Raw genomic sequence first — 16,236 nt, 5'->3', positions numbered from 1 at the left:
AGTGGTGAGTACAAACTTTGCATGGTCAGGGAACATTAATAAATTGATGATGTCGCAGCCAACAGCTCACGTAATTCCGTACAAAATGACAACACTGAAAGAGTGATGAATGGATGAGGTGCGACAGTGGATGTGCAAGAATGGAGGAGAATGTTTACAGGAAGGTCACTTGGAGATAAAACCAGCAGGTGCCAGAGGGAGACAGCCGAGAACCCGGCCAAAGACGATCGCCAAGGCCGAAAGACGGGATGCAAGACAACAGCCCCCCCCTCCCACACACACACACACACACACACACACACACACACACACACACACACACACACACACACACACACACACACACACACACACACACACACACACACACACACACACACACACACACACACACACCGAATCGCCCATAATCAGCACCCACCCCCACGGAACCAGCTCTCACTGAACCAGCACCCACTGCCATGGAATCAGAAGGTCACTTGGAGATAAAACCAGCAGGTGCCAGAGGGAGACAGCCAAGAACCCGGCCAAAGACGATCGCCAAGGCCGAAAGACGGGATGCAAGACAAGAGCCCCCCCCCCCAGCTCTCACTGAACCAGCACCCACTCCCATGGAATCAAAATCTCCTGCGAACTTGCCCCACCCCAAAGACTCATCAGCCATCAAACCCGGCCCACACTGGCATGTGCAACTGAATATAAGCTGACCAAAGAACCTTGAACGTTGCCTTTTCTGAATGGAGACTTTCTGCTCGTGAGCATGGTCGCACGAAAGGCCCAGCGCTGTATTGTACTTTCCAGAAAACAGAGCGTTCGCAACAAGAATTGTGATGGAACCCAACCAACCTGTGTAAGTCTAATTTCGTTCGGCTTCAGTGTCTTAGCATTTTGCTAAATCGGAAGAAATCAAACGAGCACGCAGTGAGTAAATTGGATACCAGGTGATTGGCAATGGCTTTTGCCGTTAGGCGCAGATCGTGCGCTCCCTAAATTGTGGACAAAATCCAACACCCCTCCCCTTATGATATCTCACGGTTGTTTTTATTTTCAGCCCCAGTTCAAACAGTTTTTGTGGGTCTTTTACTAAATAGCATACCTTTTGAGATACAGCGACGACGACGACGACGACAACAACAATCGTTTGACTGGAGAACACACATCTTGGCAATCATACTTGGAACAACCGTAATTGCTTTAATCTAAGCCTATGAGTTACTTTCTTTCTTATTTACAAAAGAGGCCATTCCATACAAAGATGACCCTGCATTATGACATCAATGAACACACTTAAATAAATCTCTATTTCAAACCGCAGTCAGTGGAGACATGAGGCATTTTTATTGACATAGCCTATTTCGGGTCTTGCTTAAATGAATTCATTTGAGAGGGTTGCCCCGTCTCATTCAAATGAGGCGAATTTGTTGCGGATATGACAGGAATGGCTTCCGTTACCATGACAACTAGGTTGCGCTGGAGCCCCGAATTAAGAAAAACACCAAAAGAAAGGTGACTGAACTGCACCGCTAGTCCTTACGATACAATTCGGTTTCATTTAGTATATCGCCCCGATTCACGTCAGAGTTCATCTCAAGAGGCTGACCATACGGAGCAGGTGTCGCTCTTCGCGTATTCAGAGACCCAATGGAAGCCCGCACGAGCAAACGCGAGGCGATGGAGCTGAGACGTCATGATAAGAATGCTCAAGGCTCTCGTTTTGTTGTGATGAAAATGCCGGCGGATGCTGATTTTTTTTGGGTTATCTGTTTGCATTTAGCAATTTGGCCGACTGACAATTGGAAAAGTAAGCTAACCCTGTGACAGCCGTGCTGCCGGCTTAAGAAGTTGCCCAGCCCCAACATAGCTGATTGAAACGATCGGCTGGCTCCTCAACGAGTCTGAGCCTGATCTTTTCGACGAGTCACTTCGCAGGCCGGAGTCGCCTCACCTTGAGCTAATGCTAATGTGTTTGCCCGACAAAACTCAATCTGGATCTTAGCTTCCAAGTCACGGGAGGAGATCCTCATGTGGTGGTGGTGGTGGTGGTGGTGGTGGTTATCAATCAACAGTGGGGGCCAAAGTGCAGAATGAAGAGCCAACCACTTCTGTTCAAGTCTGAAGACTTGCACTCATGTCGGACGCCCTCAACAGCGCCTTTGAATTGAATTCCTCGCTGCACAAAACGTTCACATTCAAATGGGGCTATTTGAAACGAGTCAAGCGGTTTGGAATTCCGCTGCGAGGATCACTGCCAACGATAATGTCTGCTCGCCAGAAGCTGACTTGTGCAGTTGGTGTACAAACTAGGCCAATTGCTGTCAGGCATGTCGACGTACTTCTTGTCCCTCACCTAGTCGATCCCGTATTCAAACGCGATTCACGAGCTCATCCCATTCCATCGTTTTCCCTGCATCTGATTATCCCGGCCGGTCATCGCGACCGACCGAGGCAAAATTGCGACGCGCTTGCCTCGGCTCCATAAAAGGGCACGTGGAGCGAGCCCTCGGGCCTTCAGTTTGACATCGGTGCTAGTCAAGTTCCCGCGGGGGTTGCCCGTAGTGGGCCACCAATTTGTATTTTCCAAGGTGGACGGAGCTCAGCGGGCGCTCAAATCAGATGCGCCGCGTCGGCGTGAGACCAGCGTCTTAAGTATCTTACGAAAGCTGCGACTTCTGAGACCTGACCCTAAAGGGGCCAGTCAGTATCCTGACTCATCAGCGTCTGTCTCCATTGTCCAAGTGCGATGTTGCGTTGCCAGAAAAGCACCACACTCCTAATACGTAATTCGGCTTGGCTCAGCAGAAGTGTCGTTTCCGAATCAGAATGGTCTCGATTGACCACGTTTGAGCGTGCCAAACGGGACGTTGGACTCTGGCTGACCTCAGCCTCCGTGCGGCCACATTTGGGCAACCACCAACGTTTGAATTCAAAACACTTTACATTGATTGACCTTCCGACAATCAACTCGACACCCTTTACATACAATCAAAGCAGCGTATTCACATGGTGTACAATGCAAAGCATTATTTAATCATGTGTTGGCGTGTCCGTTTTGTTGAACGATTGCATTGCAAGATCATGGGCATTCTTTCACTTTGACGGCCGCTTTTGGGTTCTCTTTCAAAGCGCCTTACGTGATGGAAATAAAGAGCCCAAATCCAGCCAATGAACAAGCAACAAATAGGCAGACTTTCAAAGCACGACTATGACGAGGCCGATGACGGTCCTTTGCTACCTTTGCTCGAGACGTTTGTGCTTTTCTCCGGCCGACTGGCGGATTGTGTTCATTTGCGTTGGCTCGTTGGCGTGCTCGCTCGCATCTCTTCGCACTTTCAGCTCCCCGGCAGACAGACAGCAGCTGACTTCCTATCCGATCCGATCCGATCCGATCCGTCTTTGAGAACGACAATGAAGCTGGACCTCAAGCTCCTGTGCTTGGCACTCGTCCTTTGCCAGCAAAGTGAACAAGGTACGGAATCTTGGAAAGATTTGGGTTTTTTTCTTCTCTTTTGATTGATTTTAATTTCGTCTTGTAAACGGTCTTACGGCATGATTTTGTCAGTCGCGTGCCTTATCCTATTAGGTGCTCCTGCCGCGAAATCCATTTTCGCTATCATTTCTGGTACATTTCAGTATCATAGAGAATACGTTCCGATTTATTTCACGTGATAAAATAGTCTCGAGAAAGACGCTTTTACGTTTACAAAGACGTTGCGGGGGTGAAAATATTGAAAGTATAGATTGGATTTTTTGTTTGCTCTTTTCAAAGCAATCCTATAGGGACGGGAAGCGGACACCTCCAAAACGGATTCAAAATCAATCTGATCGAGGGTCACGTCAAAAAAAACAAACAAAAAAAACTTCTAAGCATAACACTGTACGTGCTCTTCTTGTTCGAAACTCGAGACAGGACACGGATGGATGTTTTCAGCTCAAACAAAACGAGAAAATTATCGGAACAAGTGGAGATGATTTTTTTTTTTTCAGTGAGCGACTGAGTTGTATTTTGCCCAATATTGCTGTTTTTGTGCTGGCAGCGGCGACATGTAGGGGCGCAACTGCAAAAGTGACGTGCAATGGCAAGCCGGGAGGAGAACTCGAGTTGGAAGCCACTAACGCTACCGACACTGTCACCTGGACGAAAGGGGATGATGGTCCAACTACCGACGCTGCAAAGTACCCGAAAACTGGAACTAACGGAGAAAAGATGACGATTAAAAATCTGGACGACGACGACGAGGGAACATACAAGGCCAAGGCCCCTGGCATCACAGGAACGCAAGAATTCGTCGTCAATGGTTTGATGTCGGGGGGGAAGCCGCTGGGCACGTGAAACCATTTAGCGCAGCATTTCTTTCCCATGCAGACAGAAAAGTTGGCAAGTTATGCCTCAAAAGCACTCCAAAATTCCAATTCAGTTGGCTTCCAAAAACCCTTGAGCCAACATTTTGTCCAAAACAGCAAAATCTCAGCCATCTTTGAGTTGCTACTTTGTCTTTTCTTAGCATGTATCCTTGTACTTTGCATCGAGAATGTGTGATACTTTGACCAATCCTGCTTTTCTTGTGCTGGCAGTGGGAGACTGCTTTGGCGGAGCAACAGAGACGACGTGCAGCGGCAGTGTGGGCGGGTCGCTCAAGCTGAAAGCCACTGGCGTTAGCGCCGGCACAGTCCAATGGGAGAAGGACGGCTCGCCCGGACAGATTACCAACACCCCAGGCGTAACCGAGATGGTTGGAACTCCGAAGGATGGCCTGAAGATCCTGGACCTGAAACCAGAAACAGCGGGAACATACGTGGCGAAGGGCGGCACCGGCATGGCAGGACAGCAAAAGTTCAAAGTCGAAGGTTTGATGTTGTGCGAAAAGCCTCTGGCCACATGAAACCTTTTTGCGCACCATTTCTTTCCCACAGGGCACATGCAGAAGAACGCACAAACATGCACGCCAAACAAATGTCAACCAATGCTTTTCAGAGAAACGTTAGCAAGATATGCCCCTAACTAAAGCGCTCCAAAATTCCAATTCAGTTGGCATCCAACACACTTGAGCGACTATTTATTAACCTCTGACGTTGCAGGCAAATCACTCACGAAACCTTGTCGTGCGACACATGCAACAAAATGTGTTTTTTATTGATCCGTGTTGTCAAAACATTTTGTATTTAATCAATAGTGAGGGGGGTAGGGTTAGGGTACAAAAGTGTGCAGCAATTTCAAATTTTGCCCGCTGACGGTTTCCAATTATGTTTGCATCTGTCATTCCCAAGTGAGCAGCGACGGCGGCAGCGACACCAAGACCACCAAGACCACCAAGACCACCAAGACCACCAAGACCACCAACACCGCCAAGGGCCTGTCCTACTCACCTGCTCTGCTGGTCACCACCTTGGTCCATCTGCTGCTTCAGCTGGCCAACTAGAAGACAGCGAACAGGCGCGGCGAGCGGGTTAGCCCACAATAAGCATCGCCGGCCTCGAATAAGCATCGCCGGCCTCGTGCCAGCCACATCAGTGCACCACGTACACATTTGGATTTTCCTTTGTGAATTGCTTTTCTTTTGATTGAACTCAATTGGCGGCTGTCATTGGGTGTGCTTCGTTTTGCTCTTTTGCTTTTCTTTTGATTGAACTCAATTGGCGGCTGTCATTGGGTGTGCTTCGTTTTGCTCTTTTGCTTTTCTTTTGATTGAACTCAATTGGCGGCTGTCATTGGGTGTGCTTCGTTTTGCTCTTTTGCTTTTCTTTTGATTGAACTCAATTGGCGGCTGGCATTGGGTGTGCTTCGTTTTGCTCTTTAGTCGAAGAAAAGAATCAAAGCTTCAGTCTAATAAAATGATCCAAACCACCACGTGCATGGTCTTTGTCCCTTCGCCGCATTGTGTCCAAAGCCGTCCACTCTGCCCTCTTCTCCAACTTCCAGACCAGTTCATCACCTCCCTCTGAAGGTGTCGGGGCGCCAGAATGGATCGAGAGAGGGCCCGACGCCGCCTTGGACCAATGGTGACCTTGGCTGGCTTGTGTTGAGGGCTCGACTGTTTTTGAGGCTCTCCCTAAGTCATTCAAATTAGTTTTCAAACAGGAACAAATCACACAATAAATCCAAAGATGTTGATATCGTTTGGTCCATAATGGTAGTCGTAGCTCCCTGAATTTCATTTTGAAAATTAAGACTACTGGAAACCATTGGCAGTTGTCATTCAAAAGGTGAACGTTTCTAAAAAGAAAGAAAAGTAGCACAATTCTGAGGCCAAAATGTATTTACTGTGATGTCTTCCAAATGAAATGTCATCACTGAATTATACGAAAACATTATTTTAAGCCCTACGGGGCACATTGTTTTAATTTTGTACAATTTAGACCTTTGTGACAGTTCAGTACAGTTTTATGGACGACGCAAACTGCAGCAACACGATCACATCAAGTGTGGACAAACCAAACCAAACCAAACCAAACCAAACCAAACAAAACCCGGGGAAGAAGATTCCCCCCCCCCCAACATTCTCTCATGGTCGACGCTGTGATTTACTAGACATGGCCACTTGATGGCGCCCGACTCCTGCTTCTTTGCTCACGGGAGCGTCTCGGGCTGGGAGGGGAAAGGCAAATCTCTCCCCTCAACTGTTTACCCTGACGTCAGTTTGCACAAGTAGCAGTGGGCCGTCCGTCTCGCCGCGCGTCCTCCGAAACTGCGTGTCTGTGTCAGAGTCAACCAGTGGGGGAACAGATGAGCTCCACTCTGCAAAACTTCTGGAGCGACTTGAAAACCATCTGTCAACGCATTTAAAAGTGGACTAAAAAAGAAAGACCGAAAACAATCCGAAAGAAAAGAAAAAAAACCCAAACCGCCCACAAATCAGCTTGACCATGAACACCTGCGCCTTTTTGTTGATTCTCACCGTGCAGATCTCCGCCGATGGGATCGAGGGGCCAACAGGTAAGACCCGATTTGTGTCTGCATGTCCTCCGTGTCGTTGGAAACTTTGTGCGTGGGCATGAAACTCCAATGAGGGCGAAAGAGAAGCGAGTTCGGCCATGGCCAACTTTGTACCTCAATGCTCCACAGCGCTCGTCTGCACTTCCACGCATCTGCCTACGATTGATGAGGGAGGAACAGTTTGAACCGTGCGCTTAAATGCTTGCGCCTACGATCGACTAGAAGGGCACTTTGAACCGTTGCCTCTATAAACACCTATCTGGAAATCACGGTCGACTTTCTAAAAGTGCAAGAACTTTTCGTCGAATGGTTCGATATCGCCAAAGCGGTCTGGCCGGAGCTCCCGTTTCACATCAAAACAACGCATCGTCTTGTGCTTGTGCGTCACCGCTCAGCTTCCAAGGTGTTTCTGACACACTGGCATCGAGAAATAAAAGTTTCATTTCACTGTCGTCCGTCAGGTCTGGTAAATGACAGCAGTTATGCTGTGTTGTGCTATTTAAAGACGAAAAGCAGCAATTATCGCTACTGTTGCTTGATTCGGCACTGTCTTCTCTCATTTGTCTTCATGAAATGCTCTTTCCCTTAAAGGATCGTGTTTTGCTTTATAGGATAGGCTGTTTGACGCTCAGAATCCAAATTGGGCAATTTGTCAAATAGACCCGATGCCATATGTTGTGTTTTCTCGAGAGGGGAAAAAGCACATTTGTAAAATGACAGCGACATCACTTGTTTGATGCTTATGCGTCAAGAATCACATCTCACGGCACGCGTACGAGTCTTTCTCTTGGATTATGCACGGAAAACAAATGTGATTTATCTTTGTGTATATTTTGTCGGGCATGTGGTCAAGGCAACGAAGCGCGCATTCTGCGCCACTCCATCCTGCGCTCTTCTGTTTCATCACTGCAAACTACTGCGGCGTGTAAGCTGTGCTAGTATGTTTCCATTTAAGTTACTTAACTTCATGGGTTTAGATATTTCACTGGTGTTCAAATCTGGTTGGTGCTGTCCAAAAGATTGAGCTTGGGTTACTCAAACTTAAATACAGGACCCAATATGGGTCATGGGTCTTTTTTTTTTCTTTACTGGGTCACCATTGTTTGGGGGAAATGCTGTAAGCTCGGGTCACCATATGTTCGTCAAAGAGGACAGGGGGTGTAAATGTGTTGTTGTTGTTTTTGATGTGCTTGCTTGTATGAAAGTACGGTACCGTTTTTGTCAGTATGACTCTTAACGACCTAAATATGACAAACTTTTTTGAAAAGTTGCTTCGTGTTGGAAAGTTAGCCAAGTTGGCAACACAGCGTGGCCGCTAGCTTCATTGCGTCACAAGCTGTGCCCAGACTGTATCTGACAGAAGCAACCTCCAAGAGTTGAGTCAGTTCAACCAGAGTGGGTAGTAAACAGGAAGTTAAGCCCAAGCCATTGTATCGGTAATACTAAGTTCTGTGCAGCCCAACTAGTTGAAAAGGTTGGGTTATGAATTAAACAGGCAAAATCCACCTGTTTTGAGCCAGCTGAGGTGGCGGCCATTTTGTCACACGGTCGACTGAAAATGACATCACAGTTGCCAGCTCACAACGAATCACGGCTCACTAGTTTTCTGAAGCTGAGCCACGATTGGTTGTGACCTGAGACTTGGCATCTGTGATGTCATTTTCAGTTGACCGCAAGTAACAAAAGGCCCCGCCCCCACCGAGATGGATAACCACAGGTGAATCATGCTGCTTAATTCATATTCCACGAACGCAATATCCATTCATAGATTCATGCTAATTTATAATATTTTTGTGCATTTGAGTCCAAAACCCCGATGAGGAATGGACACGCTCAGTTACATGAAGGAATTTAATCACAATAAAAGCACATGCAACAGAAAAGCTTTAGCAAAGTGTACATGACATAATTGCGTTTGTTTTGTTTGATTACTTGTGTGTTAAAATCTTGCCATGTGCATTTTTTTTTTTGACTTGCTGCTTATCCCACCCTACCCTGCTCTGCTTCTATATCTTGCATGGTGAGAAATCAAGGGGTGTGAATGCAACCTCGGCTCCCACACTTCATTGCGCGTCTCATTTGATTAACACGGCGTTGCATGAAGACCACACCTTCACCTTGGATGTCGACTAACAGTTGAGCCTCGGCACTCCGTCGGGGATTGTTCGCCTTTTTTTCCACTCGATCAAATCCATGTTTTCCATAACTCCTGCTTGCTGCACTCGGTCGCACCTGTCAGCGCACTGGAAGATGAATTATCAGCAGACTTTGAAAGATTAAGTCTCTCTGCTATGCCCAAATGATTATAGTCCCGTTGATAAGAGAAAATACTATATCTTAAAAAAAAAAAAAGACTCAAAGGAAGTCCAGTGTGGTGTTTAATCATTTTTAAGTCCAATCTCAGTTTTTTGCTGTTTCATTTTCTCGCCACTGAGAAGAGAATAAATAAAAGAAATAGTTACTTCTGGTATGAAGTAAATAACACGCAACATAAATGGGCTATTTTATTGAGCTTCACTGGTCATTTTCATGCTAGTCATTAGCCTTAATGCTTTCTCCCAAATAGCATCCTTAGCATCTGCTCAGTAAATTAATGTGTGTATGCTAGTGATTGCATTGCTTGAGTAGCAACCCTTTTCCTATGTTGTAATAAATTGCGTATCCAGTTCCCTGGTGATAATCGCTCTTCGACGTCACTGGCGATTTTTATTTTTTATTTTTTTTTTTGCTTATTTCAGAAAATAAGAGAAAGGTGAAAGGAGCTGCCTGGTTTGTCTCATTAAATTGTGATGTGCAATGCAGTATTCAACTTTATAAAAGCAGCAGTGGGGGTCAATGTCGGACCCCTTGCATGACGAGATCATTAGTGATTGGGCTTAAACAGGAGCTGATCCATGCTGCAAAGTAGACAGACGCAAGACACTAAAGAGATTAATGAGGATAAAGTGCAGCCTCTACTTTTGAGCACCAACTTACACTAAGTATATAATAATTTTCTCTTGAAAGGAAAACTTATTGGAAATGGGCTCTTTTATTTGTTTTTTAATTGCTAACTGTTGCATAATTCATCACGACACTTCAGCCATTTGTACCTGTTACACTCAGGTTCTCAAGAGGCCATTTTGTTTCCATCATAATGGATGTAATTGACAGAGTGGGTGGATTTATTAGCATTCTAGTGGGAGAGGATGTCCCTAATTTGTAAAAAAAAAAAAAAATGCTTCAAAAGTGGCAGCGAATGCGAAAAAGTAGCAGTGAATGTGAAAGTTTTCCCTTTAGGAACCAGGCCACCATCTGCGGAGGGGGAGGGGGGGGGATTGGGCCGGTCAGACCGTCTCCTCCTAAAAAAGGCTGGTTGGGTTCCATCTTTGTGGGCAGTAATTCAAAGAGCAGATGGAAAACTTTGCAACAAGGAGGGTGGGATGCGAAATGGGGAGGGGGGGGGACAGTGAGTGAGAGAGGTGGGCTGGAAATTACGCAGATAGATAGTTTTGTTTTCACTGACAGACTTGTGGTGGCATTAATGTGTGTGATTAAGCAGACTACTAATGTCGAGGCAGCCCTTTTTCCGCTTCTATGCCGGATCTATTGTGTGTGGACTTGACTATGACTTTAAAACATTTTGCATGCCAAATTCCATGAAATGCGCACTTCATCACAGCAGGCTCACTGACATCTCCACTTTGCCTTAGCACTCGTTTGCCCCTCGCGCAGCTAGCTAGCAATTAAAATGAAGATGTTGAAGATTTGACTTTGGATGACAAATTATGTGCATGTTAGGGACTCTGAGGGAAATTTGTCCTCAAGAACACAGTGCATTTTTAATCATATATATTTCTGCCTTTTTTTTTTTTGTGTCCACATTTGCTAAGTCAGCATTTTTTCTTGGGCCTGTCATGCACTACAATATTATGTTTTTGCTGACAATGATAGTAGAAGCAACTGCAGTAACTAAAGATGCATCCAAATAGTTTGTCATTAAGCTATTCCAAATATAGGCGGGGCGACCATTTTGAAACATCCAATCAAGGCTCAGCTTGCAAATCTCACATGATCAAACTCAGACAACAGGTGATTGGTCGTTACCTGAGCCACCGTGAGGTCATTTTCAGTCCACAGCAAGTGGCTAAATAGATAGATGAATAAAAACAGATGACTTTGACGCTCGTATCATGATATTTAAAGGCCACCAGGAGCTCTCACATGAAGTCCTCACATGAAGTCCTCACAAGTGAAAGTGTGTTGACAGGAGATGATTATATCCCATCAACATCTCTTCTAGGCATTGATTAAATGCTGGGAGAAATTTGCGGGAATGGCAGCTGTGAAACAGAAAGCCCAATCTTACTTTTAGCGGAAAAGTTAAATCGATATGAAATTGTTGCAAATGAGAAAATTATCAAGGCAATGGCTCTCTGATGCACTGCAGACGACTCGATTCATTTCCTCGCATAGAGGTGATTTAACTTCTATTTGTCCATTTTCCTCATCTTCTGGTCTCTTGTTTAAATTATGACAATCTGTTTATGACATCCTGTATTATTTTAATTTGAAACACGCTCTCAAAATTATACGCAAGGAATGATTGGCCATATCGATTAATACTGCTTTCGAATGTGCCGACGGGGGTTTTTTGTGTTGATCAATGTCCTCATAAATTAAAAAAAATCTTTGCCTGTGAGCGCAAGGTTCCAAGCTGTAAAGTCTGAAGGCTCCAGGCTAGCGCCACGGCCGTCACGATGCACTCCTGAGGGTGACATCTTCCAGCCCTGGAAACGATGCCAACACTGACAGATTGACAGTTGTCGTGCTTGCATGGCTAGTCTCCTCCTTTCCCCAGCAGAAGAATCAGCAGCTCTTCAGCTTTCTTGGCCAAGCATATAAATGTGATATTGATCTTTCAGCAAGTCAATTTTACTCGCATTTGATCCGAGTGACAATTCTGTCTTTGGAGGTTGACTTTGACACAAGTGCATGGTGAACATAGACAAAAACAGTGTGTTGAATATACTCAATTTATTTTGTGCAGCGGTCGCACAAAATAAATAATCAGGATCTAAGATCTTGATGAATTAAAATTGAGTAAATTTAAGAACAACAAAAATCGGTGCATTCCTCCCAGGGGCTTCTGTTAACATTATTCTCTAACAGTTGATGAGTCGAAAAACGATGTGTCGACAATTCATGAAAATCAGAGAAAAACATCATTTGCATAATAATTCCGAACGTGCTGAAGTGTAAAACAATGAACATTTGACTGCGCATCAAAGCAGAGGAGTTACATCATGCCGAGTGCCGACGCTCCTTGGCCTCTTGCGCTCCGCTCCTGGCATGTGCTGATGAGAAATCCGTCGCTTTGTAAGCCGCTGGCTTTGCTACAATAGATTGTGCTTGGGTGTTTTAGCCGCTGGATCCATCCAGTAACAACACAAACTGGCGCTTGTAGATACTGTGGCTTTAGTGTTGTTCCGCTGGGCTGGTGTGAAGAGTTTCCACTGGTTTTGATGTCGTGTAGTCATCGTTTGGCAAAACGAGCCAAGCAACAGCAACAAACACTCGTCTGATGTAAGAGGTAAATTTGAATCAGACTGTTCCATTGCAAACAAAATATACAAATGGCAACTTCTAAAGTTGTGATTTGATTCTACAAACTCAAACTGTCAAACTCAACGCCCGGGGTCCAGATACGGCCCAACACATAATTTTATGTGGCCCGCCAAGACAAATTTCGCATAGACTTCACAATTCAAATTGTCTCGTGTAAAAAAGAGAAATTGCTTGCAATTTTTATGACCATTCATCTTTGTAAAACATTTGAACACTTTTTACTAGTCTATGATTTCAAAACTAGTTATCAGGTTTTTTTTGTAGCTTATTCTGGATAGAATATAAAGTGTTGACCGACACAAAGGCCCTCAGAAGGAAAGTATGACTACGATATGGCCCACAACAAAAATGAGTTTAACTCCCCTGGTATTTGGGGTAGTGTGCAAAACAAAATGCTATTGAGTGTCAATTTAATTCCTCGTTCAAGATTATACATAAATACTACAAAAAGTTAGTTCACTGATTAGAATATTAAAAATCCACTTTGGGTCAAGCTTTTGCTAGTTATTGGAACTTGCATGTGAATGACTTTTTGTCCCACTCTTAATGGTTTCAAAAACCGTTGTCAATTATTTATACATAGCGCAAAAGTGTGACGGAACACTCCCCTTTGTGTTAATATGTTCCGAGTGTCTCATTACCTAAAGCAATCAGTGTGCATTCCGAAGCCGGCTACAAAAATATCCGACTGTGCATTTGAAAATGACAACACTATTATACTCATTATCACTTAAAAGTCCATGCTTTAATTGAGTGATGGTCACGGAAATCTTTCACTGTGTTTAGAAGACCGAGAGTACATTCACACTCTCCTGCTCTCAAGATGTGTAATTATCCAGCAAAGAAATAAACCCGGCTATTTCCCGTCTCACCTCCCTCAGGTGGCGAGTTCCACACTACCAAAAGTGGGTCTTGTGAGACCAATGCTTCATGCGCCACTCCTTATCCCGACCCAAAGGAGAAGTTTATATTTAGCCAACCGTGTTCACAGTTCTTCGCCTTTCCCCGGAGTCAACACATTTACAACCGCATTCCTCGGGCCGTCGTCCTGCGGTGACACGAATAACAAATGTCCGGGGTCAAACGAGTCAGAGTTGAGGATGAGGGGCCGGATTGCGGCGTTAGCAACGAAGCAGTTGCCGGGCTATTCTCCGCATGTGAAATCTGAACCGCCGACACTCCCGTTAAAGTTAAAACATTCTCTTCAGGGACATGCTTTTCATGGTGGCTTGACAGAGATCGCTTTTTTGTCTCGGTGTCATACAAAGCTCTCTAGGGGAAGTGGTATTTCTGGTCTGACGAGTCCCTTTGGGGAAAGAAATTTCTGCAGTGGGACCCATCCATGAACCCAAACACTTATCACTCTGATCTATCTCAGGCTCATTAGACGGACACTTTGCTATAAACTTTATTACGACAGTGGAAATTGAAAGGCATTAAAGTATAACAGAGCATGGCTAATGTCTAGTGTGGTGATTTAAAATGGCGCTGCGTTTGAAGGCTTCGCAGCGTGAAATCGTTGTGACTTTTTATAAAATGCCCTCGCTACCTTGGATTAATCATCGCCGTTGACTCGCCCGCGTTTTTTCCGATCGGTAGCGGCGTCGAGACTCGTCGGTGACAGCCACTGCTGCTTCAGCTAGGTTACGGCAGGGTCGCGGCAGGTGGAGAAACAAACGCACGAGTCAGCGAATTCTAAATCGGAGCGTGCACAATTTTGGTTTTAAGTCGATGTCATTAAGCAACGCTTTGTTTACAGACCTTTTCACGGGGAGGGCGGCATTAACAAGACGGCCGATAGGAGTTCATCCCAAGGCCGTGATAGTTTTATTTTCACACGAGCGGTTTCTGGCGGTTTCATCAGTTTGTCTTGGAAATTCACAGTTAGGTTTTTTTTTCGTTATGGTGATTCTCCAGGGGAATTATATCAGATTCTCATTTGAATGTAAATCGAGATTTCGAAATATAGAGATGATTTTCTCGCAAGTCACTTTGTGAACCCAAGATGGGTTGGAATCAATGGATAATGGAATCAGTTGATAGTGGAGGGGGGGGGGGGGATACTCGGGTCTTTGCTTTGTTCTGCCTCAGGTGTTAAAGTGAGACAGAAGAAAAGCAACACCTATTGATTTTTCAAACACTGCCTGTCACCGGACCGCTTGTGTCTTCCTCCTCTTGATGTTCCCCTTTCGATCCGACGTGACCTCCTATCACAAACCTCCTCACGTTGACACGCCTTCCTCTGGGGAACTCTGGAGTTTCCTCATAACACCGTCACGTATGTGGGAAAAAATTCCAGACACCCAGTTCACTTTATTTTATTTTTTTTTGTTTTTTAAAACTGTGTCCATGTTCGCCATTCATACCACCGGACTCACCATGATGATTTTTATTACTTTTGACAAAATGTAATTGCCTAATTGTCTAACTCGTCAACGCTCAATTCTGCAGAGGTGCTACTAATGAGAAATCCTCACCACTGAAATATGTGCCCTTTTTTTTTTTTTTTCCACTTGACTGGGCTATCATGTTGCTTGGAAACGGGGACAATTCCACCTGGCACTGATGTTAAGCACAGTCTGAGATCCAGAGAAGCGGACTGCTGTGTCTTACCGAGACAAAGTAGCGTTTCTCGCCAGTGCCTCTGACCTAAAGCCCTCTCGCTGCCTATACGCGAGAAGATTGTTCAGTTATCTGAAAAATAGCTTTTGTTTTCCCACGTCCTGCCAGCATGACCCGGGCTGCCAACGGTGGATTTTACAGGTGCATTCATCTGGTGAGGCTGGAAATGGACTGCACAATTAAAAATAACTTCTTTTCTAACAAATCCTACAATTCTCATGTTTCATGTTGGCTGAGGAAAAAGAAATCTTTTAAAAGTGCCGACGCCATGACTGTAACGTGAGCCTCGAGGGCTTGCCAAGATCTTCCCCAGGGTAGATTGTTGAGAGTCTACTGTTTTGGTAATTTCATGTTAATGGGAAACTTTGAGAGAATGAGCCGGAAAAGCTAACGTGAATAGAAAATGTTTCCGCCTCTCTGCCCTCTGTAGCCAAAGGCTGCAAGCTTGGCCAAATGTATTACAGTAGCACAAAGCCAGAAATATGCAAGAATGTTCCAGGGGGCCCATGGGGTTGTTGTTCGTTAAAAAAAAAAAACCTCAATACCGGATAATTATTGCTTGGGCAAGGTTCTATGTGTGTACTCCCACTGCCCATTTTCCTCTACTTATTGTTACCACCTCATTATAGCAACTGTAAATATTTGTTGAATCCTTTTGACCATTTTGAACTTTTACAAATGACAGCCAAGGGGATTAAAACCGACTGTTTGCTCATCTGTATTGTGTGGAAGTGCAAATGAGCACCCTGGTGGTAAATAGAGTACAGTGCACCTCCAAATTAAAAAAAAAATATATATATGTATATTTTTTTGCATCCTGTTTGTAACCAGGTGCTCAATACCTCGTGATACTTCTCAGCAGGTCGACCCGGCTTACCCTTATATTTGGTCTGTTTGGACTGCCAGCGTAATTAGAAAGCAGCTTAGTTTGGGATTAAGGTTGGAAGTTGTCTGATCACAAGGGACAGGAGAAAAGGCATTAGGAGCATGGTGGTTAAGATGGATATTACTCTGCTTAGCATGTGACGATATCAGGAACCGGGGATAGGACACTGTTGAGCCTTCACCCAATGCTA

At 45.0% G+C, this 16,236-nt stretch overlaps 2 protein-coding genes and 1 long non-coding RNA gene across 10 annotated transcripts in view; 2 read left to right on the top strand and 1 right to left on the bottom strand.

The window, feature by feature from the left end:
- Positions 1–16,236, top strand: part of ptprub (protein tyrosine phosphatase receptor type Ub) — a 127,085-nt gene that overhangs the window by 2,202 nt on the left and 108,647 nt on the right. For 2 of the 7 annotated variants that reach the window (XM_088387389.1, XM_088387388.1), the window contains exon 1: positions 6,593–6,931. The exons of 1 other annotated variant lie outside the window; for it this stretch is intronic. In XM_088387389.1, the coding sequence (XP_088243515.1) occupies positions 6,862–6,931 (70 nt within the window). In that variant the 5' untranslated portion in view covers positions 6,593–6,861. Of the gene's footprint in view, positions 1–6,591; positions 7,870–16,236 lie in introns of those variants that run through there. 4 more of the 7 variants (XM_088387386.1, XM_088387384.1, XM_088387383.1 and 1 more) reach the window with 4 other exon arrangements.
- Positions 3,148–5,845, top strand: LOC148392011 (uncharacterized). Of its 2 annotated transcripts, none has more exons than XM_088387401.1 (4): positions 3,148–3,466; positions 4,035–4,295; positions 4,573–4,845; positions 5,266–5,845. In XM_088387401.1, exons 1-4 carry the CDS (start codon positions 3,163–3,165, stop codon positions 5,415–5,417), a joined length of 990 nt encoding a protein of 329 aa, XP_088243527.1. In that variant the 5' UTR covers positions 3,148–3,162; the 3' UTR covers positions 5,418–5,845. The 2 variants fall into 2 exon arrangements, with proteins under 2 accessions (XP_088243527.1, XP_088243526.1); XM_088387400.1 differs by having other exon boundaries at positions 4,035–4,322.
- Positions 6,237–7,557, bottom strand: LOC148392010 (uncharacterized). Its single transcript, XR_015860893.1, has 2 exons — positions 6,894–7,557; positions 6,237–6,765 (listed from the first exon to the last, which is right to left on the bottom strand). It is a non-coding gene; the product is annotated as an uncharacterized LOC148392010 (long non-coding RNA).

This window comes from Syngnathus floridae, chromosome 10 (assembly GCF_059516105.1).
Source record: "Syngnathus floridae isolate MCC-2025c chromosome 10, RoL_Sflo_1.0, whole genome shotgun sequence".
NCBI lineage: Eukaryota > Metazoa > Chordata > Actinopteri > Syngnathiformes > Syngnathidae > Syngnathus > Syngnathus floridae.
The sequence above is the reverse complement of the archived record's forward strand: the minus strand, read 5'-3'. Positions and strand labels throughout refer to the sequence as shown.

Bases quoted from the DNA above. Each gene is read 5' to 3' on its own strand.
- LOC148392011 (XM_088387400.1), top strand. From the start codon at position 3,163: ATGAACAAGCAACAAATAGGCAGACTTTCAAAGCACGACTATGACGAG. The intron at 4,323-4,572 runs GCACGTGAAACC...TTGTGCTGGCAG, and splicing joins GTCGGGGGGGAAGCCGCTGG to TGGGAGACTGCTTTGGCGGA. The intron at 4,846-5,265 runs GTTTGATGTTGT...GTCATTCCCAAG, and splicing joins GCAAAAGTTCAAAGTCGAAG to TGAGCAGCGACGGCGGCAGC.